Below are 25,524 nucleotides of genomic sequence, written 5' to 3' on the forward strand. Positions count from 1 at the left end.
GCTCCTCGGCTCCCGAGTCGGGTCGATCGGCGCGGAGGGGAAATGGGAGACTCGGGGAGCGGTGCGGCGTTTTGAGCGCCGGCGGGCCGTTGCCGCGGTGGGGGTAAGGTTGAGTGTGAAGACGTCGGGGGAGAGACCAGCGGGATGATGGTCTGCATCACTCCCGTAAGGGCCCGAACCTGGTGCGTGAGGTCGTAGAGGGCTTCGGGTGGCACGGGTGACGGGCCACCGGGATTGGCGACGGGAGGCGATAGGCCCGGATCGTTGAATAATCGCCAATAGCGCTCCGAGGTCGCGGCGGGGCGCTCATCCCGAATTCCCTCCTGTTGGGGGTGCTCCTCCGTCGCGTCGGTCGTGTGCGACCGGATGGCTGGGGGTTCGTCGGAGTGAGCCTGCGGATCGCTTGACATTCGGACCGGCCCTCCTTCTAGCGCCATTATGTTAGTGTAAACACCTTTTTTTAGTTAGTATAAACACCCTTTTTTTCTTAGCCGTGACCCGGGAGGTCGTCTCGGCTCGTTCGGGGGTCCGAATGGCGGGGATCTCCCTGGGGCGGTGCTCGTCTCCACCGGGGTGGTCGGGTGCGGCCTCGGACTCGGGGCGATGCGGCGACTCTTCCCGAGCGGGGATTGCCGGCACGTCCCGGACGGGAGACCTCGGCTTGATACCTGCACAATGGTCGGGTTCGCTCGACCTGACCTGGCGGTGCTCGTCTCCACCGGGGTGGTCGGGTGCGGCCTCGGACTCGGGGCGATGCGGTGACTCTTCCCGAGCGGGGATTGCTGGCACGTCCCGGACGGGAGACCTCGGCTTGATACCTGCACAATGGTCGGGTTCGCTCGACCCGACCCCTCCGACGATCAAGTTAGAGAGATGCGATGGCGGTTGTTCGGGGAATTCAGCCTTACCTTTCCCTTCTGGCTTGGGGACGTTTATAGGGGAACTCGGCATCCTCGGCTGCGCCATCCCGTCGGTCGGGGCCGTATCTCTGATGGCGTCCGACATCGCTGAGGACGTTGCGTATGGGAACGGGGGATCGCAGGGTATGGGCGAGCTTCAACCGCTACCCACTTCTGTCTCGTCCTACTGTGCTGGGTCAACTGAAGTGGCTGCGGGCTCCGTGAGGCTAACGTCCGGACGCAGACTGTTGCCCTTGTTGCTCTCCCTGGGGCGCCGCGCCTGTCCACGTGCGGGGGAAGTCGCCGGGGGTGGGGTTTACCATTTTTTGCCATATCATCAACCATATTGGAGAAGCTAATATAGTCACAAAGATAGTTGGCTTAGAGGACTGGTCTTCTGAACATTAAATCATAATAAATAAATAAATATCTGTCATGGCTACAATTCATTTACAGTTAGATGCCAACAACATAAACAGGACTAGCTTCAAAACCATCTCATGATGATCAAGAAAAAAACACTAATCAAGTTTTATCTCTTCACTCATTTTCTTCCAAATTATGTTCCAGTTTATGCTAATCATGTTCTCAAAAGTGTCCATACATATACCACATAAAGATGAAAGAAAAGTTGTTGTCAATACCACAGCAAAATCTTTACTACCAAAAGCACCAACTCAAAAGACTTCCTACTTCCATAGATGTTAAGGAAATTTGTTTATCAGATAATTATGTACCAGTCATGGCCTCCTAACTGCAACAATCACAATGAGGGTGTCACTGTCTAAAGTAGATGTAAAGATGTTATTAACGATCAATAATGTTAACATAAACTAAAGAACTCCTACTAGCATCTTGGGAAGAATAAATTCCCACTGGACAAAAACAACAGATGCAATACTAAAAAATTGGGATAATTATAGATTACCCCCTATAGTTATATAGGATTAGCATCTCGGTCCCTATACTTTAAAAAGTAGCATTGAGATCCTTATACTTACGAAAGTGAAACATTTAACACCAATTCTCCTCATATCATCAATTTCGTCTTGAATGGAAGGGGTAAAAAAGTAATTTCATATAAACTTCGGATGACAATTTCACTTTCCTTCCTGCGGACGACAGCTGAGTTGGTGGTGCGCGAGGTCGGCAGTGCCGGTGACATGCGATGTCTGTAACGGTTATTATTAAATATCTTATTTAATAATAACGTAACCGTTTTCATTAAGATTCATAATTCATTATCATGAATTTCTTCATTTATTATGGTTTAAATGATTTCAGTTTCTTATTCTTTATGCATGAAACCGTTATTATTAATTAAATATTTAATATCATTAAGTTCTTCATTATGGTCCAAACGTTACAAATTTGAATTAATTCTTGAACGTTATGAGTTGGTGATGATAAATGTTCTTGATGGGAGAATATCTATATATACATGAGGATTTTGGTCCCTTGGCTTAATCATCTCTTTGAAGCGAAAGGCTTTCCTACACCATCTAAAGCGAGAGTTCTGAGCCGAGAAGAACCAAAGTTCAAGAAGAAACCTCTGCAGAAATTCTTGGCGACAATGGCTGGAGGTACGCTATTTCGTTTCCGCATTAGTTTTATTGTGTTTCTATTACAATGATTTAGAAACACAAGTTGGCTTCATCAAAATTTCTAACATTTGGTATCAGAGCCGAATGACCTCTGCCTTGATATGAAAAAGTTTTCATTTTTATGCCATGAAAATGATTTGATTTTGGTTTCTTCTTGGAAACTTGTTGATATATTTTGTTGAAAATCATGAGGAAATATAATTTTCAACATTTTTAGTCGGTAAAATGCTCATATTATGTATGCATATTTAGTTATATTAAATTATGTTTATGAGCAATTTTTTTTATGTTTAAAATATCTAGTGATCCATATAATCTTAATTAATTAAGAATTAGCCACAGCATCCTTAATTAATTAAAATTATATATAAAGTTAAAATAAGGATCACATAAGTAATTAGACATCATATTGTGATTGATTATATTTCGTATAATAATTGTTATCCTACAGGATCTTTTATTATATTTAATATAATTAATCAGGATAAAATATCAGATTATTTTCATAATTTACCCACAGGGATTATGAATTAGAATATAATTTGATAGTTTTATCATAAAGACCATATGAATCTATTTGAATTAAGAATTTAGCCCACAAGCAATTTTTATGTCATGAGATTCATATTTTTGGCATGTTTCACATTGGTAAAACATGTAATTTAGTCTATTAAGCTTCAAATTTTGACATAAGCATGTTTGATTTTATGTAGTTTCTCAAACTGTTAATTTCTCTGATATTCGATGTGATATTCCCGAACTTAGTGGTGATAACTATAAGATATGGAAGGAGAAGGTTCTCCTCCATTTAGGGTGGATGGATATTGATTATGCTATTAGAAAAGACGAACCACCTATAGTCAATGATACCAGCACTCTAACTGAGATCGCGTTATATAAGCGATGGGAGCGATCCAATCGGCTCAGCGTGATGTTTATCAAAACTAAGATGGCTGCTGGCATACGTGGTTCTGTTGACCAGCATGAAAATGTCCGAGACTTGCTAAAGGCTATCGATGAACAATTCATCACTTCGGATAAGGCACTAGCAAGCACCCTTATAATAAAATTTTCATCCCTTAGACTCACCAACATAAAGGGTGTGCGTGAGCACATAATGCAAATGCGAGATATTACGGCTCAACTTAAGAAACTTGAGGTTAATATGTCAGAATCCTTCCTAGTACACTATATTCTGAACACCCTTCCACCTCAATATAGCCCTTTTAAAATTTCATACAATACACATAAGGACAAATGGTCAATTAATGAATTAATGACCATGTGTGTTCAAGAAGAAGAGAGGCTAGTAATGGAATTGGGTGAGAGTGCATTGATGGTAACCACTCGCGGGAAGAACAAAACTGACAAACATCAAGCCAATAAAAAAGCTTATCAGCAGGGAAAAGGTAAAATACCACCCCAAGCTGATATCAAGAAAGAAGCAAGGTGTTTCTTTTGTAAAAGAAAGGGACACATGAAGAAGGAATGTACGAAATTCCAACAATGGCTTGAAAAGAAAGGTAAACCAACCTCATATGTATGTTATGAATCTAATATGGTCAATGTTAATATTAACACCTGGTGGATTGACTCTGGATCAACAATCCATATTGCAAACTCTTTGCAGGGTATGCAAAACCTAAGGAAGCCAGTGGGAAGTGAGCAAAGCATTTTATCAGGAAATAAGATGGGCTCACATGTGGAAGCAATTGGAACATGCATTTTAACTTTAAGTAGTGGTTTTGTTTTAAAATTGGAAAGAACCTTTTATGTACCAAGTTTCTCACGAAACTTAATTTCTGTTTCCAGACTCGTACCATTTGGATATTCCTTTAATTTTAAAGACACATCATTTCGTTTATTATATAAATCTGATTGTGTTGGGAATGATATTTTGTCTGACGGTCTTTACCGTATTTTATTACAAAATGATAATACTCAAGGTTCAATGCATGTTCACGCTGGCATTAAGAGGTGTAATATTAATGATGACTCCTCTATATTATGACATCGGAGATTAGGACATATCTCCATAGAGAGAATTAAAAGATTAGTACCAAGTTTCTCACGAAACTTAATTTCTGTTTCCAGACTCGTACCATTTGGATATTCCTTTAATTTTAAAGACACATCATTTCGTTTATTATATAAATCTGATTGTGTTGGGAATGGTATTTTGTTTGACGGTCTTTACCGTATTTTATTACAAAATGATAATACTCAAGGTTCAATGCATGTTCACGCTGGCATTAAGAGGTGTAATATTAATGAGAACTCCTCTATATTATGACATCGGAGATTAGGACATATCTCCATAGAGAGAATTAAAAAATTAGTACTCTTGATTTTACTAATTTTAAGACTTGTGTGGACTGTATTAAAGGAAAACAGACCAATAAGTCCAAAAGGAGTGCTAATAGGAGTTCAGACTTATTAGAAATAATTCATACTGATATATGTTGTCCAGACATGGACATACATGGTCAGAAATACTTCATCTCCTTTATAGATGATTACTCACGATATATGTATATATATTTTCTTCATAATAAAAATGAAGCATTGGATGCCTTCAAAGTCTTTAAAGCTGAAGTTGAGAACCAATGTGGTAAGCAAATTAAAATTGTGAGATCAGATAGGGGTGGAGAATATTATGGTAGATATACTGAAAATAGATAAGCACCTGGTCCTTTTGCTAAGTTTCTTCAAGAACATAAGATTATTGCCCAATACACTATGTCTGGTTCTCCAGACCAGAATGGTGTTGCAGAAAGAAGAAACCGAACATTATTGGACATGGTGCGGAGTATGCTTAGCAACTCCAATCTTCCTAAGTTTTTGTGGACTGAAGCACTAAAGACGGCTATGTATATATTAAACCGAGTTCCAACCAAGGCTGTCCAAAAGACACCATTTGAACTATGGAAAGGTTGGAAACCGAGTTTGCGACATATGCGCATTTGGGGATGTCCGTCTGAAGTCAGGATATATAATCCACAAGAGAAGAAACTGGACCCGAGGACTGTTAGTGGGTATTTCATTGGATATGCCGAAAAGTCCAAAGGTTACAGGTTCTATTATCCATCTCACACAACTAGGATTGTGGAATCAAGAAACGCTAAATTTCTTGAGAATGATGTGACTAGTGGGAGCGATCATTTCAGGAACATAGTTTTCGCACATGATCATATAGAATCTCAACCTTCCACATCAAATGATAGATTGGTTATAGTTCATAGCACTCCTTAAGTACAAACTAGTGCTGAACAACCAATCATTGAAATTCCACAAGTTGTTGATAGTATTCTAATAGATCAAGCAGTTCAGGAATTACAACAAGCTCCTGAACAACTAGTTGAACCACAAGTTCCTCAAGGAACCATTAGTACAACATTAAGAAGATCTACTAGAAATAAAAGATCAGCAATTCCTAGTGATTATGTTGTATATCTACAAGAATCTTACTATAATATTGGAGCCAAAAATAATCCTGAGACATTTTCACAAGCCATGAGTTGCAAAAAGTCAAATTTGTGGCATGATGCTATAAAAGAAGAGATGAATTCCATGATGAGCAATGGAGTCTGGGATCTTGTAGAGTTGCCTAATGAAGCAATGGTCATTGGTTGCAAATGGGTCTTTAAAACTAAGAAAGATTCGTTATGCAACATTGAGAGATACAAGGCAAGACTTGTTACAAAGGGATTTACTCAAAAAGAGGGAATCGATTATACGAAGACATTTTCTCCTGTATCAAAGAAAGATTCTCTGCGTATTATTTTAGCATTAGTTGCTCATTTTGACCTTGAGTTGCAACAAATGGATGTGAAAACAGCATTTCTTAATGGAGATCTAGAGGAAGAGGTTTATATGAAACAACTTGAAGGTTTCTCCTCTAGTGTTGGTGAGCACTTGGTTTGCAAGCTTAAGAAGTCTATATACGGCTTAAAACAAGCCTCCCGCCAATGGTATTTTAAATTTCATGAAGTGATTTCTTCATTTGGATTTGTTGAAAATCTCATGGATCAATGCATATACCAGAAGGTTAGTGGGAGTAAAATATGTTTCCTTGTTTTATACGTAGATGATATTTTGCTTGCAACCAATGATAAGGATTTGCTGCATGAGGTGAAACAATTTCTTTCTAAAAATTTTGACATAAAGGATATAGGTGAAGCATCTTATGTCATTGGCATTAAGATCTATAGAGATAGACCTCGAGGCATTTTAGGTCTATCACAAGAAACCTATATTGATAACTTTTAGAAAGATTTCGGATGAAGGATTGTTCACCAAGTGTTGCTCCTGATAGGGGCAAAAATGGCGATGTGACATGCCATGACAGCATCCCCCTGAGCGACACACTGCCCGAGGCTCGCCATACCTTGCAGCAGCTCGGCCTCCCACGCAGCCCCAGTGGCAATGTCAGACGCCAACATCAAACCTCCTCTATAAATACCCCTGAGTCCTAAGCAAAGGGGGGGAACTCATTTAGACACAAAAACACTGCTCTTCTTCTGCCTCATCCACAATCCCCTCCACATCTTTCTCTAACTTGATCGTCGGAGGGGTCGGGCCGAGCTCCCGGCCCGACCTGTGTGCAGGTGCGAGACGGTGTTGCCTCTTCCTGAAGCTGCGACGGAACTGTCTCCCGACCCGAACCGCCGACCCGACCTCCCGACCCGAGCCACCGACCCGAACCACGGTGCTAGGCCGCCGGGAGACCCCGAGGAGCTGCGCCCGAGATCCCCGACATCCGGACCCCAGAACCAAGCCGCGTCGGCCCCGAGGCCACGGCTAAAAAAGTTACTTTCCGTAACAGCTCCTATTGTGAAAGGTGATAGGTTCAATTTGAACCAATGCCCAAAGAACAATTTTGAAAGGGAATCAATGAAAAACATCCCATATGCTTCTGTCGTTGGAAGCCTTATGTATGCTCAGGTCTGTACTAGACCTGATATTGCATTTATTGTGGGGATGCTAGGTCGATATCAGAGTAATCCAGGTATGGACCACTGGAGAGTTGCAAAGAAAGTGATGAGGTATCTACAAGGAACCAAAGATTACATGCTTATGTATAGACATACAAACAATCTGAATGTGATTGGTTACTCAGATTCAGACTTCGCCGGTTGTGTTGATTCTCGTAAATCAACATCAGGATATATTTTTATGATGGCCGGTGGAGCTATTTCTTGGAGAAGCGCTAAGCAGACCTTGACTGCTACTTCTACCATGGAAGCTGAGTTTGTCTCCTGCTTTGAAGCTACTTCACATGGTGTATGGCTTAAGAGTTTCATTTCTGGGCTTAGAATCATGGATTCTATTTCTAAGCCATTAAGAATTTTCTGTGACAATTCAGCTGCTGTCTTTATGGCTAAAAACAATAAAAGTGGAAGTCGAAGTAAACACATCGACATTAAGTATTTAGCCATCAGAGAACGTGTAAAAGAAAAGAAAGTGGTCATTGAGCACATTAGCACTGAATTGATGATTGCTGATCCTTTGACTAAAGGCATGCCACCTCTAAAATTCAAGGATCATGTAAAGAAAATGGGACTTAGTTCCACTTTGTAATGATATTGAAACTCTTATATATTGTGAAATTTTCTCATTTATGTGCACATTATTTTGAGAAAATATATTGTTGTTGGACCAAGAATAAACATAAGGTTTATTCATAAAGTAATATTACCACATTAAGATTAAGAAACTAAATACATCGTGATACATGGATGATAATACTCACTCTTAGAGGACTTATCGCTATGATTCATGTATTTATTTCTTAAGAAAGTTGTTCGAGAAAGATTAATTCAAATTATTAAGATAAACGTATGGACCAAGTGGGAGAATGTAACGGTTATTATTAAATATCTTATTTAATAATAACGTAACCGTTTTCATTAAGATTCATAATTTATTATCATGAATTTCTTCATTTATTATGGTTTAAATGATTTCAGTTTCTTATTCTTTATGCATGAAACCGTTATTATTAATTAAATATTTAATATCATTAAGTTCTTCATTATGGTCCAAACGTTACAAATTTGAATTAATTCTTGAACGTTATGAGTTGGTGATGATAAATGTTCTTGATGGGAGAACATTTATATATACATGAGGATTTTGGTCCCTTGGCTCAATCATCTCTTTGAAGCGAAAGGCTTTCCTACACCATCTAAAGCGAGAGTTCTGAGCCGAGAAGAACCAAAGTTCAAGAAGAAACCTCTGCAGAAATTCTTGGCGACAATGGCTGGAGGTACGCTATTTCGTTTCCGCATTAGTTTTATTGTGTTTCTATTACAATGATTTAGAAACACAAGTTGGCTTCATCAAAATTTCTAACAATGTCGGCACCCGGATCTCTTCTAGAATGCCACCCTCGCGCGCCTTCGGCTGCACTGCGGATGACAAACCAGCGGCGGCGTAGGTGGCACGCGAGGCTGGTGCTCGGATCTTCTTTGGAAAGCCACCCTTGTGCGCCAGCCTCGCGCACCTCCGGCTGGGCTGCAGACGGTAGACCAGTGGCAACATCGAGTAAAAAACATCACGCCACTAACCCTCTCGTTCCTTGCGAAAGAAGAGTAAGACGAATGAGCAAGGGCGACTTGATGTCCATGTTCTCCAGGCAGTTCGAGGGGGTTGCGCTGAGGCCGTGAATGCGAGAGGACAAGCTCTTCGAGCGGGCCTTGGTGGTGTGCCCGAAGGGCACCTCGGACCGATGGTCCGCCATCACGGTGCAGTTGGCAGGGCGGAGTTCCGCTGAGGCATGGGAGTGCTACCAGACCCTGGTGGAGGATTGCAGCATGATCGAGCGAGGGATGATCGAGGTGCCAGACTACTGGGGCGAGGCGGATGATGGTGGGAGCGACGACAAGTTCGATGGCAGCGCGTAGCACTGCTAGCAACGGACTGCCTAGGGCAAGGGAGAGTAGCGGAAGCGCAGCGTCCCTTAGGCCAAGTACAGGAAGGGGGACCGGAGGAACATCTTTGCGGTGGGCGGTGAAGACGAGAACACCGACGCAGGTTACTAGCTATGCTTAGAAGTTCTTCATATGCCAGAACTAGAATAATGCCGGCAAGACCAGAGACAAAAAGTGAAAGAGCATCCATGATATCATATAAAAATTAAGATTGTACTTGCTTTGTGACAATAAATATATGGTGGACTGACATCACCTAAGTGTTAATCAGTGATTAAAAACCCAAAAAAACACAAGAAAGGTAACCGCACGAGTTTGCATCCATGCATTCTTTCTTATGCCAAAAGTTTATATGAAATTATCTTTTTACCGCTTCCATTCACGATGAAATTGACGATACGAGGAGAATTCATGTTAAATGTTTCATTTTCATAAGTATAGGGATTTCAATATTACTTTTTAAAGTATAGGGACCAGAATACTAATTCTATGTAACTACAGGGGGATAATCTATATTTATCCCTCAAAAATTATATGCATACTGACTTTGTGTGATGCTTAAAATATTGGTTTCGTTCATCACAAGGATAATAAGCCAAAAGAGGGTGACCATACCATGTTGCTAATACATCAATAGGCATCTCATATCCCCATTTGAAACTAAATTCAGCTGCCTCATTTCTTGCTTGTTGGACTAATGATCTTGCATCAGCTACAATGACCACAGTATCAAATCTTAATCATATTGAATGATATAAACATTAAACATATCCTATGACACCATATTACTAACGGCAACCAATGCGTCAGATCGTCTAAAAATATAACATCATGATGTAAGCTTCTACAATGTTCTTCCAAATGAAGCCGTTTGTTTGAGACTGAAATAAATAACACTTTTGAGTTAAATTAACAAATAGTTATAGTGGGGTTAAAAATACCATGTTTGCTGTTGTTTTGAATAACCTGTTGTTTTCAACTTAGATACAGATGCTTAACCATTGCTGCAATATAAGTTACTTATTCGTCTTCTAGCATCATTGGAAACTGATGCACCTGAAAAGTTATGAAAGGACACATCTTTATCCTCACATCTAAAATTGAAAAAAGACTTCAACATCGTGACTATTATCTGATATGGCAAAAAATGGCAGACCTCACTCCTGGCAACGTCCCCCGCACGTGGACAGGCGCGGCGCCCCAGGAAGAGCAGCGAGGGTGGCGGACTGCGTCCGGACGTCAGCTTCGTTGAAGCCACAGCCCCTCAGTTGACCCAACACAGTAGGACAAGACAGAAGTAGGTAGCGGTTGAAGCTCGCCCATACCCTGCGATTCCCCGGTCCCCTACGCAACGTCCTCGGCGATGTCAGACGCTATCAAAAGTACGGCCCCGACTGACGGGATGGCGCGCCCGGTAATGCCGAGTCTCCCTATAAACACCCCCGAGCCAGAAGGAGAAAGGAGGGGGGGCGACCTCTTGGAAGAAAACCGACCTCCACGTCACTCTCTAACTTGATCGTCGGAGGGGTCGGGGGGAGCATCCCGACCCGACCTTTGTGCAGGTATCGAGCCAAGGCCCCCGTCCGGACACGTCGAATCCCCGCCCGGAGGAAGTCGCAGCGCCGCCCCGAGACCAAAGCCGCACCCGACCGCCTTGGCAGAAACGAGCAACGCCCCAGGGAGATCCCCGCCATTCGGACCCCCGAACGAGCCGAGACGACCCCCCGGGTCACGGCTAAGAAAAAGGTGTTTACCCTAACAACATATATCAAATTTTTGGTGTTCCATCATCTTATGTAATTTCCACTGTTGTTATCCCAAAGTCACGAAGGCAACTTCTCTATATGTGATCGTAAGGTTGCATACATTCACTTCCAAGATGTAGTGTTGGTGGAAGCTTGGTGCACTCGATTCACCCTTTATCTTGTTATCCCAAAGTCTAAACCTCCATGGCCATAAGACCAAGCACATCTTTATGTTTACATGAAAAGTAAATAAAGTTGACCTGATTCCAACCCTTTTATCGAAGGATTCAACTTTGACCCAATCAACCACTTAATTCCAGCAATCTTCTTGTCCATCTGCTTCTTAAGTGTAAAACCCACTATCCTTAGCTTGTGGCACAATGATGACACCAGATCCACCCACATTCCATCCTTCAATGACCACAAATTCCTTGAACTACACTAAGGAAACTATTGAAATGTCACCAACTAAGTACTCCAATGAGGAGATTTTTACAGCATTCATATAAACAGGAAGCACAATGAAGCCCTATGTCCATCAGGCAGGCCTACCATCCAAGTTTGAAAATATCTCATCTGGAATATCCAAAAGAACAAGCTAGTCAGCAATTTGAATGCAAATTTAGCTGCATAAGATGATGCAAAACAAATCTGCCGTAGTAGATAACTAATGAAATCCTGCAACACTCTTTCTGCATCTTTCTTTCTTTCAATGAATCAGATTTTATAAATTCCCTCCTCAACCACTCGACCATTGTAGATCCTCTTCCTCCCTCTTCGGAATTGGTTTCTCTTTTTTCCTTCCAAGATTTCCCTTCGTCAAACACATTCAATAGATGGTATAAACAATTGTCTACGTGTACCAGAAATTAAAAATGGTACTCCATGAGGCTAACATACATACTTCATGATAGGGGTAAAAACTGATTTGACATAATATCCCGGATTTGACATAATACACCCTCAAGTCAGTCACCCCTGTGCGACGCGCCGCCCCAGGAAGCAAGTATTAACACCGACGCGACGCGCGCCCGTACCGAGCGAGCATTAACGACGACGTGACATGCACCATACCCAAACGGCCTCCTCGGCTGACCCCTCATGACCGGCCGAGGCAGAGCAAGACGCTGACTGACGCTCCCCATATCCTGCGGGAGCCTGGCCTTCCACGCAATATCCACGACAACGACAGACGCCATCAGAGGTACGGCCCTGCTCCTGCAGGACGACACATCAGGTAACATCAAACCCCCCTCTATAAATACTCCCTGGCGCCCAACTGTCACGACCTTAGCTGGTTTTGCCTAAGGCGTGCGGCACCCTCGCGCGTCCGTCCGCAAAGGTCAGCCTCCCCGAAGCCTCCCATTGTCCCTTAGGACCAACAAAAGAGAGAACGGGTTAAAAAGAACGCCTCAATCGGGATCCACAAGCAAACATGTCCGAAAAACACTTCATAGACAATGCAAATTACAAACAGACTTTACAAGCTCTGAATAGTTGCACAACAAAGGGTAAAATGGTCCATTACAGACCGAAAAGTTCTCGCTCGTGTCCACTTGACACAACCTTTATTTACAAGCCTAAAAAGGCCACCAACCCAACTAACATGGGACTATTTAGCCTTCGGCCGCCCCTCTATCTGCTGTACAAGGCATGAACATGCCAAAAGACAACGGACAGACATAAGCATTACATCCAACATCTTGTTTAGAAGTTTGTCCGTTACATTCTCCCCCACTTATCCCTTCGACGTCCTCGTCGAAGCCTTTGTGAACACTGTAACTCTTCGCCTTTGCTGAGTCTTCAATCTTCCGCTCCAGCTGCAATGCGCCTCCTAGCTCCCAGCTGCTCTCCGCTGCTGTATCTGAGTAGTCGAACCTTTGATCCGCCATGCTGCTTCAACTCACCAATGACTCTGACTCTGGTGTGGGGGGTTGGCTGAGTTGTGTTGATCCTTGTTGATTCCTACGGATCCACCAAATGAAGGAAAAGACCATCCTTACTGCGCCAGTCTCTCAAAATTTCCACATGCTGCTTGAACTGGGTGGATGCTTGTTGGAGCTTTAACGAGCATCGCCTCGCAAACTTCTGAAGTTTTGGGTCCTTCCTCCACAAAATCTGCTCATTGACTCTTCTTTCAGTTAGTTGTCACGTCCAAGTAGGTTCGCATCACTTCCGCTTTCGATTGGCATTTCGTTGGGAAATGAGGCGGACAATCTACTCTCAGTAGCACTGATCACCGTTGGTGAGGATTTGACAACTATTGTATTCCATTATCTTCGAAGGGTCTTTGAGCTTGTGCAGAGCTCCTCTGCTGGATAGATAAGAGAACTGGGGTACTCGGTTTCGCCCATTCTCTTAAGAGTTGAGAAGGCAAAGGTTACTTTGACTTCGCCCGCCTCCTCGAGGTTGTACTTCATGCATCGAGCTGGTTACTGGCCTTCGCCTGCTCTTTGCTCACACTTCTGAAGCACTTGAAGTGTTTGCACTCCTTGCATTGAGTTAGCTACTGTGATTCACCTTCTCAATGCCATTGAACTTCTAGAATGCAGGAAGTTTTCACCCCAACTTGGAGTAATTCTCTGATAGATGAGGTCGCCTTTGGGATTGTACCGTCTTCTCCATCAACCCTGCCGCCTACTCCACTGAGTAGCAAAGGTACAGCACCGCGTACTGCCTGCTTCGTTCCTTAGTCGTGCACTCTTGCATGACCCGAAGTCCTTCACTTACGGCTATCTTGATGAGAAACTTGTTGACACCGGTCTTACGAAGTTTCTTGGCCTCTGCCCTTCAGCCTTGTCTCGGTACTTGGAGATTACCTCTGCATGCTCCACCTCCTCGGCCCCTTTCACGACCAAGTGCTCTCCCTCCGTGAGAGAAAGGGATCAATGACTTGCACGGAAGTCCCGCCTCTGCGGTACCATGGCGCTGCCATGCCCATGGCCCTACTATCCATCGCCTCGCCTCTGTATCCCTTTTCTTCACAATCAGTAGAGATGTCTCCGTGGCACTCCTCTGAGTCCACCTCCATTCTAACTGATGCTTGATTTTGGGTAGCTAAGTCCCTCTGGACTTATCGTCGCTTCCTCGCCCCTTTCGACCCCCTGCTTCAACACCTCTGTGTTCTCCAAGCAGTCCGTTTGGTCGATGGAAAGACAGACTGCAACTCCCATGCATGGCCTCTGCCATCACGTTGTAGAGTTTGCACCGATTCTGTTCTCCTTAGCTTCCTTGGTAGCAACGTTCGCTTACTCGACCTTGTCCTCTGACTTGTTGGGCTCCCTTAAGCGAATATGAGCTTTGGAGCAATCCAACTCTCCAGTTGCTTCGATCATACCTCTGCATGATCAAGTCCCTCCCATGGAACTCACTGGTACTTGCATTCGAACTTTTCCCTTGGTGGAACCAAGCCCCCATATGCTGATGACCAAGGTTTTCATCCGATGCAAAATTCGATGCACGCCCGGAAGACCCGCCTCTGCGGTACCATGGCCTTCACTCCTTGAATCCATAGCCCTTCTTGCCGTCGTGTTGTTCATCGAAGTGGAGCTTCCAGTAACTCCCGATCATACCTCCATATGATCTCATCCCTCACGGGACAATGTCGTGTGCGTCGCATTGCCACAAACTGTTCCACCACGATCCGCTGCACCATGTCGCCTCCTGGTGACATCTCCATTGCATTCTGATCCTTGTGGAATAAACTCGAATTGTGAACCCTCCATGTGTGGCCTCTGCCAATACATCGCAGGGTCTCCTCCACTTTCGAATTTGTTCGCTCCTTTGGCAATCGACCTTCATCCACCCACTCTTGGGTCACACCTAGATGAAGCACCGCTCTAGGACAGTCCGTCGCCTAGTAGCTCCCGAAGTCCACCGACTTCACTATAGTTTATGCACCATTGTCTGGATCCTGGGCCTCTGCCCCTACCAGCACAATCTCCGCTGTGCACTGCTTCCTTCATGGCAACTTGAATGGCAATACTATGGCATATTCTTCAAGAGTAACCGCCTCTGTGTCCTCTTGCCCCGTGCTAAGGCCTCCTGAACCCAACTTCGCCTCCGCAAATTGAGTCGCCTTAGTTCCTCCATCAAATGCTCCTCCGAGATAAGGTGTATGTGCCCAGAAGCTCCCTTCGTCTTTGGCACCATGCAAGATGAGTCCGCTCCGTCAGAATGAAGGACCCATGGAACAACATGATCCTACCCTTGCCTCTGCAAGAGTTCATGTCTTTGACCTCTGTCTAAGGAAAGCACTGTGCTTCTGCTCCATGTTCCAACTTCTCTGCTGGCTCCCTTCAGGCGGCTTGGGTACTTCGCCAAGTTACTCCCGAGTTGCTCCGCTCCTCTTTTTTGCATTGAGTCGATGGTGGCCCTCGCGCCCACCATTCCACGGGTCAACCCTCCCTTGAGTCCGATCTCCATATCGACTCTAAGTGTGCCTTCATTAAAGTTGTTTCAGGTCGCTCCCCCACTTGATCTCGCAATGCATCCACCAATGCATTCTCTTGAGCGAGATCATGCGGCAACTCCTCGCTGCTTGCTCGGTCCATTGAGCTTCGTGGAGTTGTTGTTTGTGAGGTACTCCTCAACATGTGAAGTCCGTCTCACATGATTCTCCCTCTGGAGTGCCGAGACTTATCCCTCCTAGTAACTGTCCCGTTGGAGCAACATCTCTCTTCGTTTCGGAGACCACCATCCCCTTGGACTACTCCGATCTGCTGAACAAACTGTGCATTGTTCTGCCTCCTGCAGACGCACTTGCTAGATTGCGCCTCCACGTCAATACAACCACCGTTGCACCCCTCAAGGTCTAGCAACATGCTGAACTCGTTGCACACTTCAGCCTCCTCTGGACGTATCCTTCGTATGCCGAAGAGAAAGTTTCAATGCTCCATGGCGCCGAGTCTCGGTCGCCTTGGGATGGCCACGAACATTCCATCGTCCGCATACAAGCCTATGCATGAGTACCAAATTCTTCGAGTTAGCAATTCCCCTCATCTCTGTAAGCTTTGCATAACTCTTTTGGTCGTTGAGCAACTCATTCCACCTTGGATGGTCTCATTCTTGCCAAGCTCCTCGCTTGCCTAGAGCACCATCAAGTATAGTTGTCAACGTTGAGTTGTAGCTCAAACTCAACCATCCCAACCTTTGTGCGCTCCAAATTCAACCAAGCTTGCCTGTTCTCGTGGTGCCTCTTGCGCGAAGGGTTGGCCATTCCTCTGAATGTCAATCTCGGATGCTCGCTCCTCTGAGCGACTCTTTTCCCTACATCTCCATGCCCGTTTTCCCTCAAACGGTCGCGCGTGTGCTGACTGCCCTCAACGCAGCCCCGCTAGGTCCCCCACGTTTGCATGTCAAGTGTTTCTATGAGTGCTTGTCCCGCTCTGATACCATAATGTCACGACCTTAGCTGGTTTTGCCTAAGGCGTGCGGCACCCTCGCGCGTCCGTCCGCAAAGGTCAGCCTCCCCGAAGCCTCCCATTGTCCCTTAGGACCAACAAAAGAGAGAACGGGTTAAAAAGAACGCCTCAATCGGGATCCACAAGCAAACATGTCCGAAAAACACTTAATAGACAATGCAAATTACAAACAGACTTTACAAGCTCTGAATAGTTGCACAACAAAGGGTAAAATGGTCCATTACAGACCGAAAAGCTCTCGCTCGTGTCCACTTGACACAACCTTTATTTACAAGCCTAAAAAGGCCACCAACCCAACTAACATGGGACTATTTAGCCTTCGGCCGCCCCTCTATCTGCTGTACAAGGCATGAACATGCCAAAAGACAACGGACAGACATAAGCATTACATCCAACATCTTGTTTAGAAGTTTGTCCGTTACACAACGGGCAAGGGGGTCTCGCTCTCTCTCTCTCTCTCTCTCTCTGAACACTCCTCTCCGCGTCACTGACTCGATCGTCGGAGGGATCGGGCCGCACTACCGACCCGACCTGTGTGCAGGTACTCGACCGCTGCTGAATCCACTCGGCGTCCCGACGCTTTCCTACTACTGATCCCAGCCATTTGGAGCCCTGAACCAGCCGCATCGACCCCAAGGTCACGGCTCGAAGAGTTACTTACCGTAACACTTCAGAAACCTCATATAACTGAAAGCATCTGCACACTAAATTAAGCAACATGATCATTCACTACAAAGGGAAGAAATATAGGAAACCTGTCATCCCGGTGGCTAACAATCCAAGGTACTTCGTAACGGGGAAGAGACGCGTGACACTGGTCTGATCCAAAGGCTTGTCCTACATTGAGTTGTTGACAGTCTCATACGAAGAAAGATCGCATATCGGAGGACAAATTAAAGAGTGAGGCGAAGAAATACTCACGGGGACCTTCTTCTGGGTGACAACGCACACGGAATCCTCTCCTCGGACTCCAATCGACGTGATCCCGGAGGCCTTGACGGCCTGAAACGCGTACTCTGCCCCAAAATCAAAGAAAAAACCCTACAAACCACGTCTTCTCGTCTACCGAAAAACTAAGAGGACGACCCCATTCCGATCAAACGATAGATCAAAAATCACTTCTTGTGGTGGGGGATCAAGAACCCCAGGGCTTACTGACTTGGTAAAGGCGGCCCTCGGGCGAGAAGATTGTGATGTGACGATCGTAGCCGGCTCCCGTTCCGCGACTCATGGCCCTCAGCCGGAGCTCTCCTTGATCGGATTAGGCTTGCTCCGATGTCTCAAGAGCCATTAAGCTCTCGGGGGAGCGAATGAAGAACGAGAAGGCTTCGAAGCGCTCGTTTGTGCCGCAAGAAATATGACTTCGCTGTTCTATTTGCTATTAGGTACCTTTTCGATCATTTATTTCGAAAACAAACCTCTTTGTTACTTGATGAAGTCCCTCCAGCAGTGAGAAATATGTTTGTATGTTTTTCTATTAGGTCCCTAAAAAAATCATTTTTTCTACAATTCAACAAAAAAGCAAAGATAAGCTCCCTTTCCTGTGGGGTCCGCACTAGTCAACCAGTCGGAGGGCTTTCTCGCGTGTTTCCACTCTCGGCGGGGCGCAGGAGCCGCACCGACACACGTGTCGCGCTTTTGCCGCCTCTGCCATCCGCGACGCTGTTCCGTCTCCAGCGTCCAATCTCGCCGCCCCCTATTACATTTGACGTACTCCGTCTCGTGTACGGCGCGCCGTTGTGAACCAATGGGAGGGGCTTCTCATGTGTTTCCTGGCTCGCCGCACCGAGCAGTTCGGTTCACGTGTCGTGCTTTTGTCGATTCTGGTTAGTGCGAGGCTGTTCGGCCACCGAGATCTTATCTCGCTACGCCTATTGCGTCATCCATCGACCAGCTACATGGCTAGATGCGATCTCTGCCGTTCATCTCGCATCGTATTTCTTCCCTGTCCATCTCTGCATCGCGTGATCCACTGATCCTTGCAAGAACCCATCCTCCTTTTTCTTGATCTTTCCCTTCCGATTCTTTGTATCTGTTCTTGCTCGAGATAAAAAGGGCGTCGCTTTGCCGGCCAGCGTTCGGATTTTGGGGATTGGGAGTGGATCCGCGGAAGCAAATTTGTCGACGCTAGGGTTTCCAAAGGTTGCATTTTTCTGTGAGGAAATTTGGGGAGATCGTGAGCTAGGGGGTGGTGAGGCAGTGGAGCATCCGGGCCTTCAATGCTACTTGTGGGAGATCTGGAGAAATTGCAGGTGACTTTTAACAGTCCGAACGGGTTGTGGCGCAATGTCGTGGTCGGGACCGGAAGATGTCTTGCTCTCCACCTCCCTTGCGAGCTACCTTGACAGTAATCTTTGGCCGGTTTCTCTTGTTGTGGAAAATCTTTGCATAGTTTTGTTGTGTGATGAATAAGCGGGAATATATTAGTGCTAGATTGGTTATTATCTTTTAGATTTGGACCTTATGTTCTAACATCCGATCTATTTCACCAATCTTGCTTTGGTCGAAAGTTCCGGTTTTGTTGTCTTATTTTAGCCCTCTCGAACTCTCTTGCGAGCTACCTTGACAGTAAGCTTTGGCTAGTTGCTCCTATTGTTGCAAACCTTTACATAGTTTTGCTGCATTAATCTTCTGCAATGAATTGTGCGGAATATCTTAGTGCTAGATTGGTTATCAGCTTTTAGATTTGGACCTTATGATCTAACAATCGTTCTATTTGACCAATCTTGCTTTGGTCAAAAGTTCCAATTTTGTTATCTATTATATTACCTACGTTTTCTATCTTGCAATTCTTTGTTACTTCACTTTGATTAGTAAGGCAGAACTTGTTATGGATTACAAATATCCTATATATGGATTTTTTTAATTCATCTGATTCGAATTTTCTTCCACTGCTTTCTCTTTATTGTGGATAGTGGTCTCATAAGATCTAAGAAGCGACCTGGTTATGTTTTTCCAAGTGTTCATTGTAAAAGTTATGTCAATGAGGGTTGGCTCCAATGCATTCTTGTTTAACTAGCAGGGTTGGTGGTTACTGTTCTTGTCGAGATCAAATATACCTGGAAAAAAAAAAAACTTATTTGACTTGTTTGAATACACAAACTTAATAGTATAGCTATGTGGCTATCATTTAAGGGTTCATTGGTTATATGGTGAATTCGAGTTGCTCAAGTAATGCAATTCCAGATGAGATGTTAGGTTGGAAATTGTTGGGTAGATTTTTTTTTAAGGATCTCTACAGTAAAAACAGATGGTTGTATAACTTTATTCAGTTGGTCTACTGACTTAAGTTGCGATGACTAGTATATTTTTTAAACTGAAGAAAGTGTATGACCTTTGCACAGCACAAGAACATTTGAAGCAGATTATATATGTTTTTCTGACATCCTGTTTCTGCCCTCAAATAATCTGACAAGATACTAGTCAAATGCAACTTTCTTTCATGTTCATTGCAATATTGCAGCTTATAGCTTCACTAGGCAGTGACAGCAAAAATATTTGAGTGTGGGATTAGTCTTAATGCATGGAAATATTTATTCCTTGCCCTTGTTTTGCACCTGCAAGAACACACTGATCTCAAAGACCGGTTCCTGGTCTTGATGCATGATGCTTGGCATGGTTGGTTGCTTGAAGTGCCTAATTCACTTGAAGATATACCTCTTTTCAATGGTCATTCCAGATTTCATATTTTGATTAATGCAGAGGAAATGATCAAATGTGTAGCCTGCCTGTTTTGGAGGGTATGCACAAAGATAATCATGGAAGTTATTGGATTTAATGTGCAGCCTTGTCTATTGCCTAATTTTTTCAAAGTTTCACTTCACATTTAACAATCTCAACAAGCTTCTGATTGTTGTTTTTCCTTTTCACAGAAAAGCTTCTTGTGTTATTACGTGATGGGCGAAAGCTTTTGGGCATTCTTCGTTCTTTTGACCAATTTGGTATCTATTTATGCTTCTTTTGTGAACAAGAGCTTTATTTACTCACTATAGATATGCTTCAGTGACAATCTTTATTGTTTACAGCAAATGTGGTTCTTGAAGGTGCTTGTGATCGAGTAATTGTAGGAGATCTGTACTGTGATATTCCTCTAGGTCTCTATGTGATCCGTGGAGAGAATGTGGTCTTAATAGGAGAACTGGTATTGATATCTCTTTTTTAACTGAACTCACTATTAATTTGTTGGATTCTTGATGACGTTTTGTTTACTGTATGCTGGTCAAAATCTGCAAGGACTTGGAGAGGGAGGAGCTCCCAGCCCACATGATATGTGTTTCAGCTGCGGAGATAAGAAGGGTGAGTACCATCACTTGGAACATACTTGTAATCATATACTCTTGTACTGTTGTACATGCTTCTAGAGGCTTGATTAAAATTTTCTTTTTGTACTGTTCTAGATGCCTCTGCATTAATTATCATTTAATGTATATTTGTATGTATTCTTAGATGCGTTCACATATCTTCTATCTCTTTTCTTGTAACTTCATATGCTGCTACCTTCACTTAGAACATACTTGTAATTGTATACTCTTGTACTGTTGTACATGCTTCCAGAGGCTTGATTAAAATTTTTTGATGTGCTATTCTAGATGCCTCTGCATTAATTATCATGTAACTTAAATGTGCTTGTATTCTTAGATGCCCTCACATATCTTCTGTCTACTTGTTTTCTTCTTGTGACTTCATGTGCTGCCACCTTCATGCAGTTAATAGTCAAGTAGGTTACATGTCGTCCTGCTTGTTCCTTTTTGTTCTGTTATTTCGGACTTGCTTAAAGGATGTGTCAGTATAGTTTGTGCAATGTCAGTGACTTTTGGATAAGCTTCACATGCATGCTCCTGGATTTTTGGGGAAGCTCTCAAAAGCATCGCTCTTAACTGCTAACCATAGCATGTTCTCAGGCCTATTTAATTAGGGTCCAGTGAATATGTTCAAAAGTATAATTAGGACGCTTTTGGCTAGTAGTTTATGCTCATATTGCATCTTGAAGATTGTAGTAGCATGTCCTTGTCATTTATTGCTAAGAAAGTATGCTTGAAGTCATTCTTCTAATGATGAGGTTATTGTGCACTTCTAACAGGCTCAAAGAGCTGAAAGGGATGCCACAGATCTCAAAGGCTCTATGAGAAAGAGGATGGAATTTCTTGATCTGGATTAACATCATGCTCTGCAATCCTCACTCATTCATTACCATTTTTGGGGTGCTTCAAAGATCTTGTCTGCAACTTTTATTGCGGTTTATTTCAAAATGGCTACATAAATCCCCTTTGCGATTGTTAGTTCTTCTGATAAAATTGAAAATTAGGGTTTGTATGATTGCTTTTTGTTCTGGTAATTAATCGAAACTTGATTGAAAGTTTCATATTTTCATTCTGCTCCCTGATTGTTTGACATTGAAGTTCATCATGATGATGACTGGCGTTTTGCAATTCTGATGTTTTTGAAATGGTTCTCATGACATGCATAGTTCTTGTGATCGAACTGTATCTTTTCTGCATTTAGACTCATCTGAGTGATTTAGGTAGATTGAAGTGTTGGAAGATTTCTTGAAGTTTGACATTTTGCACATGCAGCTAATGTAATGAACAACTCAATTAATTTCTTTTTATTCTATGACTCTTTCTAAGTGCAGACACTAAATCTTTGTGTTCATGTCTACATAATTATTCTAAAATTATGATATATTTATAAAAAAATATTTTATCATGATTAGAACATAAAAATATTTAAACATTCTATAATAATATGGTAAAGCAGTTTAATCATAATTAATTGTTGAATCTACTTTTTATGTTGTATTTTTGGGTTCCATTAAAATTACTCATAAACTAGATATGCTCGATTGATTAAAAAAAAGAAAATAGGAGTGTGTTTCCCTTCTCCCACATGATCCTAATTGTCCACATAAAAAGCATAATCTCTACCGAGGATGACATAATTCAAATAGGTAAATATTATTGGGAGAATTAAAAAAAATATATATATAATACCTTAGATTAATGTCATCTCGAAAATGGGTAAGATTAAGATTGGTTTATAAGAGTCTGATGAGTATACTATTATCAACTTCAACTTAAGCATTTTGATCAGTGGTTTAGACCAAACGAAGTTGATAGGCTAATTAGCCCATCAGATTCGGATTACGATAAATTTTTTTTTAAATTTATTTTATATTAAGAGTTTCTTCTTTATATATATATATATATATATATATATATATATATATGATTATATATATTTATTTTTAATATATTACACAATCGTATGTCTTCAGAATATTTTTTCTAATTTTTAAAATTTAAAATTTTATATTAATTTGATTTTATTTAATTTTTTAGACTGATTTTTAATTTATTGAACCAAACCAAAGAGAGTATAAAGAGAGAGAAACGAAAAGAAAGAATGTGTAATGTTATGATTTTTGAAAAAAAAATAAAAACCTTAAATTTTTCTAAGAATTCACCTATGATTGGTCAGATTGATTGAATCATCACGGAGAGAGAGAGAGAGAGACTTTTCTAGTGTGATTTAGTCAGCTAGAATATTCCAGATGATGTTAAGTGTCTCTGACTTGGTAAAAGTCAACTTAAACATGATCACGGTGGATACGGTTGTGATCCATCTCATCCCACAACGATTTCTCCACGTTTTCCACGCCGTGCTTCGCTTGCTCCCTCCGTGCCGACACCGCCACCATCGCAATCCAACCTCCAAACAGCCCACCTCACAAAATAAATTATTTATTTTAATCAAAATAAATACATTAGAAAATTAGAAAAAGGTTGAAGTAATCGTCTTGAATGCTCTCTCTCTCTCTCTCGTTTAACCCCATCCACCCACCCACCCCACCTTGTCATTTTCTCTACCTTTTTCTTTTACTTGTTTAATATAATATTGTTTTATTTTTATATAGTTTTTAATAGTATATTCTATTAAGTCACGTTGTCTAATTCACCGACGACACACGATAGGGTAAGCACGACGCGGCACGGCACCGCAACCACACGACACGAAGCCACTGGTCACGTGTTGTAAATCACCGACTCCGCGCGACACGGCAACGATGGCATAATATAAATGAAGATGATGGAAGGCAAAGCGGAAGCAAGAGGCATCGAGAAGAGAAGGAAGAGGGGATATTGGCGGATTTGGAGCTTGTTCTTGGGAGGAGCTACTTGCCGGAGAGAGGGAAAGAGACGATTGAGATGGCGGCGCGGAAGCAGGGAAAGACCAACTTCGCCGTCACCTGCAACCTCCTCAGCCAGTACATCAAGGAGAAGGGGAGAATCGCCGACTTGGGGCTCGGGATGGCGCCCCGACCCCAAGACGCCACCAAAGGTGAGAGCTTGCGGTGGATTTTGATGGGAAAATAAGGGTTTTCTTTGTTGGATTTATGCGTTGATTTTTGCCTTTCCTATCTGATAATTCGGGTTAGAAATTATGGTTTTTTTTGGATAATTATCTTCGAATGATTCATTTCGACCCAATTTTTTAGGCAAATCGGAAGCGTTTCGGCCGCCTACCACCATGAGCCTGTTGCCGGGAGCGGACGTCTCGAGCGGAGAGGGCGAGCAGGAAGAAGGCGTTTTCATGGAGCTGTTTCCCGAGCGTGCCGGCTTCGGCCCCTCCCTTGCGGCGGTGCCGGAAAATGCCAGGTCCGAAATCTTCACCCAGTTCTAGATTCACGTCGATCCATGATTGTGCTCGTTGTCTGTCATTTCATCGCATGTTCTACTTCAATTTGATGTTCGTGGGCAAAGAGAAAGATTGAAGGTGATCAGGTCAGTTCTAATGGTTGCTTCCACCGCAGGGAACAAGAAAGAGCCCCACTCACGATCTTCTACGGAGGGAAGGTGTTGGTGTTCGACAATTTTCCACTCGAGAAGGCCAAGGATCTGTTTCAGCTTGCAAGCAGAGGGAACTCAACTGCACAAAACTTTGGCAATCTACCAAGAACAGCACAGCCTAATCTTTCTTGTAATGAGTCTCTCCACCTTGTTGTCAAAATCAGCATGACACCAGCTTTGCAAAGCCACAAGTTAGTGATGTTGTTGTTTGGTTGAACTGCAGATCTTCCTATCGCTAGAAAGGTTTCGCTCCAGCGGTTCCTCGAGAAGAGAAAAGATCGGTAGGTGATATAATTGTCTCATGGTTTTCCAAGCGGAGAGGAAATATTGCTGAATTATTCTTGTTGGATCTATTGTCGCAATGCTGTGTCGACTAACTTAATACCTCTTGAAACAAATTTTCAGGATCCATTCAAGAGCACCATATCAGGTTTCATCCTCTCCTGGAATGGTCACTCCTGTGAAGCAAGAGAACAGATCATGGCTTGCCTTGGGTGGTCCTCAGGAGGCTAAGCTCTGAGCACAGCAGATAGGAGATCATGTCAACCTCAAATGATGCCCTGCTTGAAGAAAACCACTGTAAAAACTTGTATCGTTGTCGCTGATGACTTAGATTTCTGAATTCTTTCTTAACACTCTGTAGCTAATTTTTCCATATAGAAATGAAGGAAACTTGTGAATGTACATCCTCTTATTTCAGATTTTGCTAGCAGGAATGCTGTTCAATTCTGTGCACTGGCTAAAATTGTTCACAAGTGTTCGATAAATCTAAACTCCTAAGTTTAGATCTATCGCCAACCGAAAATGCAAGTCTGCCATTTGTCACTATATTTTCTCAATTAATACAGTCTCTGTGAAGTAAGAAAAATGTTCTACAAATTCTGTTCAACAGGTCCATGTGATTCAATTTCTATCAGCCTTAGTTCTGATTCAGTTTAACAGAGGGGAAAGAGACCCAATTGCTCGCTACCGATCCCCTTAGTTCTGATTCTTTGTTGTTAACAGTTTTAGATAAATGTGTAGCTTAGATATATTTGTATGCAGGTAGAAACAGAGAACCTGTAGAACATCAAA

The 25,524-nt window shown here is 43.0% G+C and overlaps 3 protein-coding genes across 8 annotated transcripts in view; 2 read left to right on the forward strand and 1 right to left on the reverse strand.

Annotated features, from left to right (window-relative positions):
- LOC135633688 (proteasome subunit alpha type-6-like) overlaps positions 1 to 17,934 on the reverse strand; it is a 44,371-nt gene extending 26,437 nt beyond the window's left edge. For 2 of the 5 annotated variants that reach the window (XM_065143461.1, XM_065143462.1), the window contains exons 1-4: positions 17,759 to 17,934; positions 17,525 to 17,619; positions 17,359 to 17,440; positions 10,051 to 10,147 (exon numbers count right to left, since the gene is read on the reverse strand). In XM_065143461.1, the coding sequence (XP_064999533.1) occupies positions 10,051 to 10,147; positions 17,359 to 17,440; positions 17,525 to 17,619; positions 17,759 to 17,834 (350 nt within the window). In that variant the 5' untranslated portion in view covers positions 17,835 to 17,934. The remainder of the gene's footprint in view (positions 1 to 10,050; positions 10,148 to 17,358; positions 17,441 to 17,524; positions 17,620 to 17,758) is intronic. The other 3 variants (XM_065143463.1, XM_065143465.1, XM_065143466.1) reach the window with 2 other exon arrangements.
- A 628-nt stretch (positions 17,935 to 18,562) lies between these two features.
- LOC135633005 (sm-like protein LSM1B) lies at positions 18,563 to 21,973 on the forward strand. 2 transcript variants are annotated; one of them, XM_065141998.1, is made up of 5 exons: positions 18,563 to 18,950; positions 20,476 to 20,544; positions 20,629 to 20,744; positions 20,837 to 20,899; positions 21,684 to 21,973. In XM_065141998.1, the coding sequence occupies exons 1-5, from the start codon at positions 18,890 to 18,892 to the stop codon at positions 21,759 to 21,761; spliced, it is 387 nt and encodes a 128-aa protein (XP_064998070.1). In that variant the 5' UTR covers positions 18,563 to 18,889; the 3' UTR covers positions 21,762 to 21,973. The 2 variants fall into 2 exon arrangements, with proteins under 2 accessions (XP_064998070.1, XP_064998071.1); XM_065141999.1 differs by lacking the exon at positions 18,563 to 18,950 and adding an exon at positions 19,194 to 20,343.
- A 1,724-nt stretch (positions 21,974 to 23,697) lies between these two features.
- Positions 23,698 to 25,134, forward strand: LOC135634056 (protein TIFY 10a-like). Its single transcript, XM_065144204.1, has 5 exons — positions 23,698 to 23,941; positions 24,099 to 24,258; positions 24,414 to 24,580; positions 24,674 to 24,731; positions 24,856 to 25,134. The coding sequence occupies exons 1-5, from the start codon at positions 23,809 to 23,811 to the stop codon at positions 24,968 to 24,970; spliced, it is 633 nt and encodes a 210-aa protein (XP_065000276.1). The 5' UTR covers positions 23,698 to 23,808; the 3' UTR covers positions 24,971 to 25,134.
- Positions 25,135 to 25,524: the final 390 nt, after the last annotated feature.

This window comes from Musa acuminata, chromosome BXJ3-3, assembly GCF_036884655.1.
Source record: "Musa acuminata AAA Group cultivar baxijiao chromosome BXJ3-3, Cavendish_Baxijiao_AAA, whole genome shotgun sequence".
NCBI classification, from domain to species: domain Eukaryota; kingdom Viridiplantae; phylum Streptophyta; class Magnoliopsida; order Zingiberales; family Musaceae; genus Musa; species Musa acuminata.

Bases quoted from the DNA above. Each gene is read 5' to 3' on its own strand.
- LOC135633005 (XM_065141998.1), top strand. From the start codon at position 18,890: ATGTCGTGGTCGGGACCGGAAGATGTCTTGCTCTCCACCTCCCTTGCG. The intron at 20,545-20,628 runs GTATCTATTTAT...TATTGTTTACAG, and splicing joins TCGTTCTTTTGACCAATTTG to CAAATGTGGTTCTTGAAGGT. The intron at 20,900-21,683 runs GTGAGTACCATC...CACTTCTAACAG, and splicing joins CAGCTGCGGAGATAAGAAGG to GCTCAAAGAGCTGAAAGGGA.
- LOC135634056 (XM_065144204.1), top strand. From the start codon at position 23,809: ATGGCGGCGCGGAAGCAGGGAAAGACCAACTTCGCCGTCACCTGCAAC. The intron at 23,942-24,098 runs GTGAGAGCTTGC...CCAATTTTTTAG, and splicing joins ACCCCAAGACGCCACCAAAG to GCAAATCGGAAGCGTTTCGG. The intron at 24,259-24,413 runs GTCCGAAATCTT...CTTCCACCGCAG, and splicing joins GCGGTGCCGGAAAATGCCAG to GGAACAAGAAAGAGCCCCAC.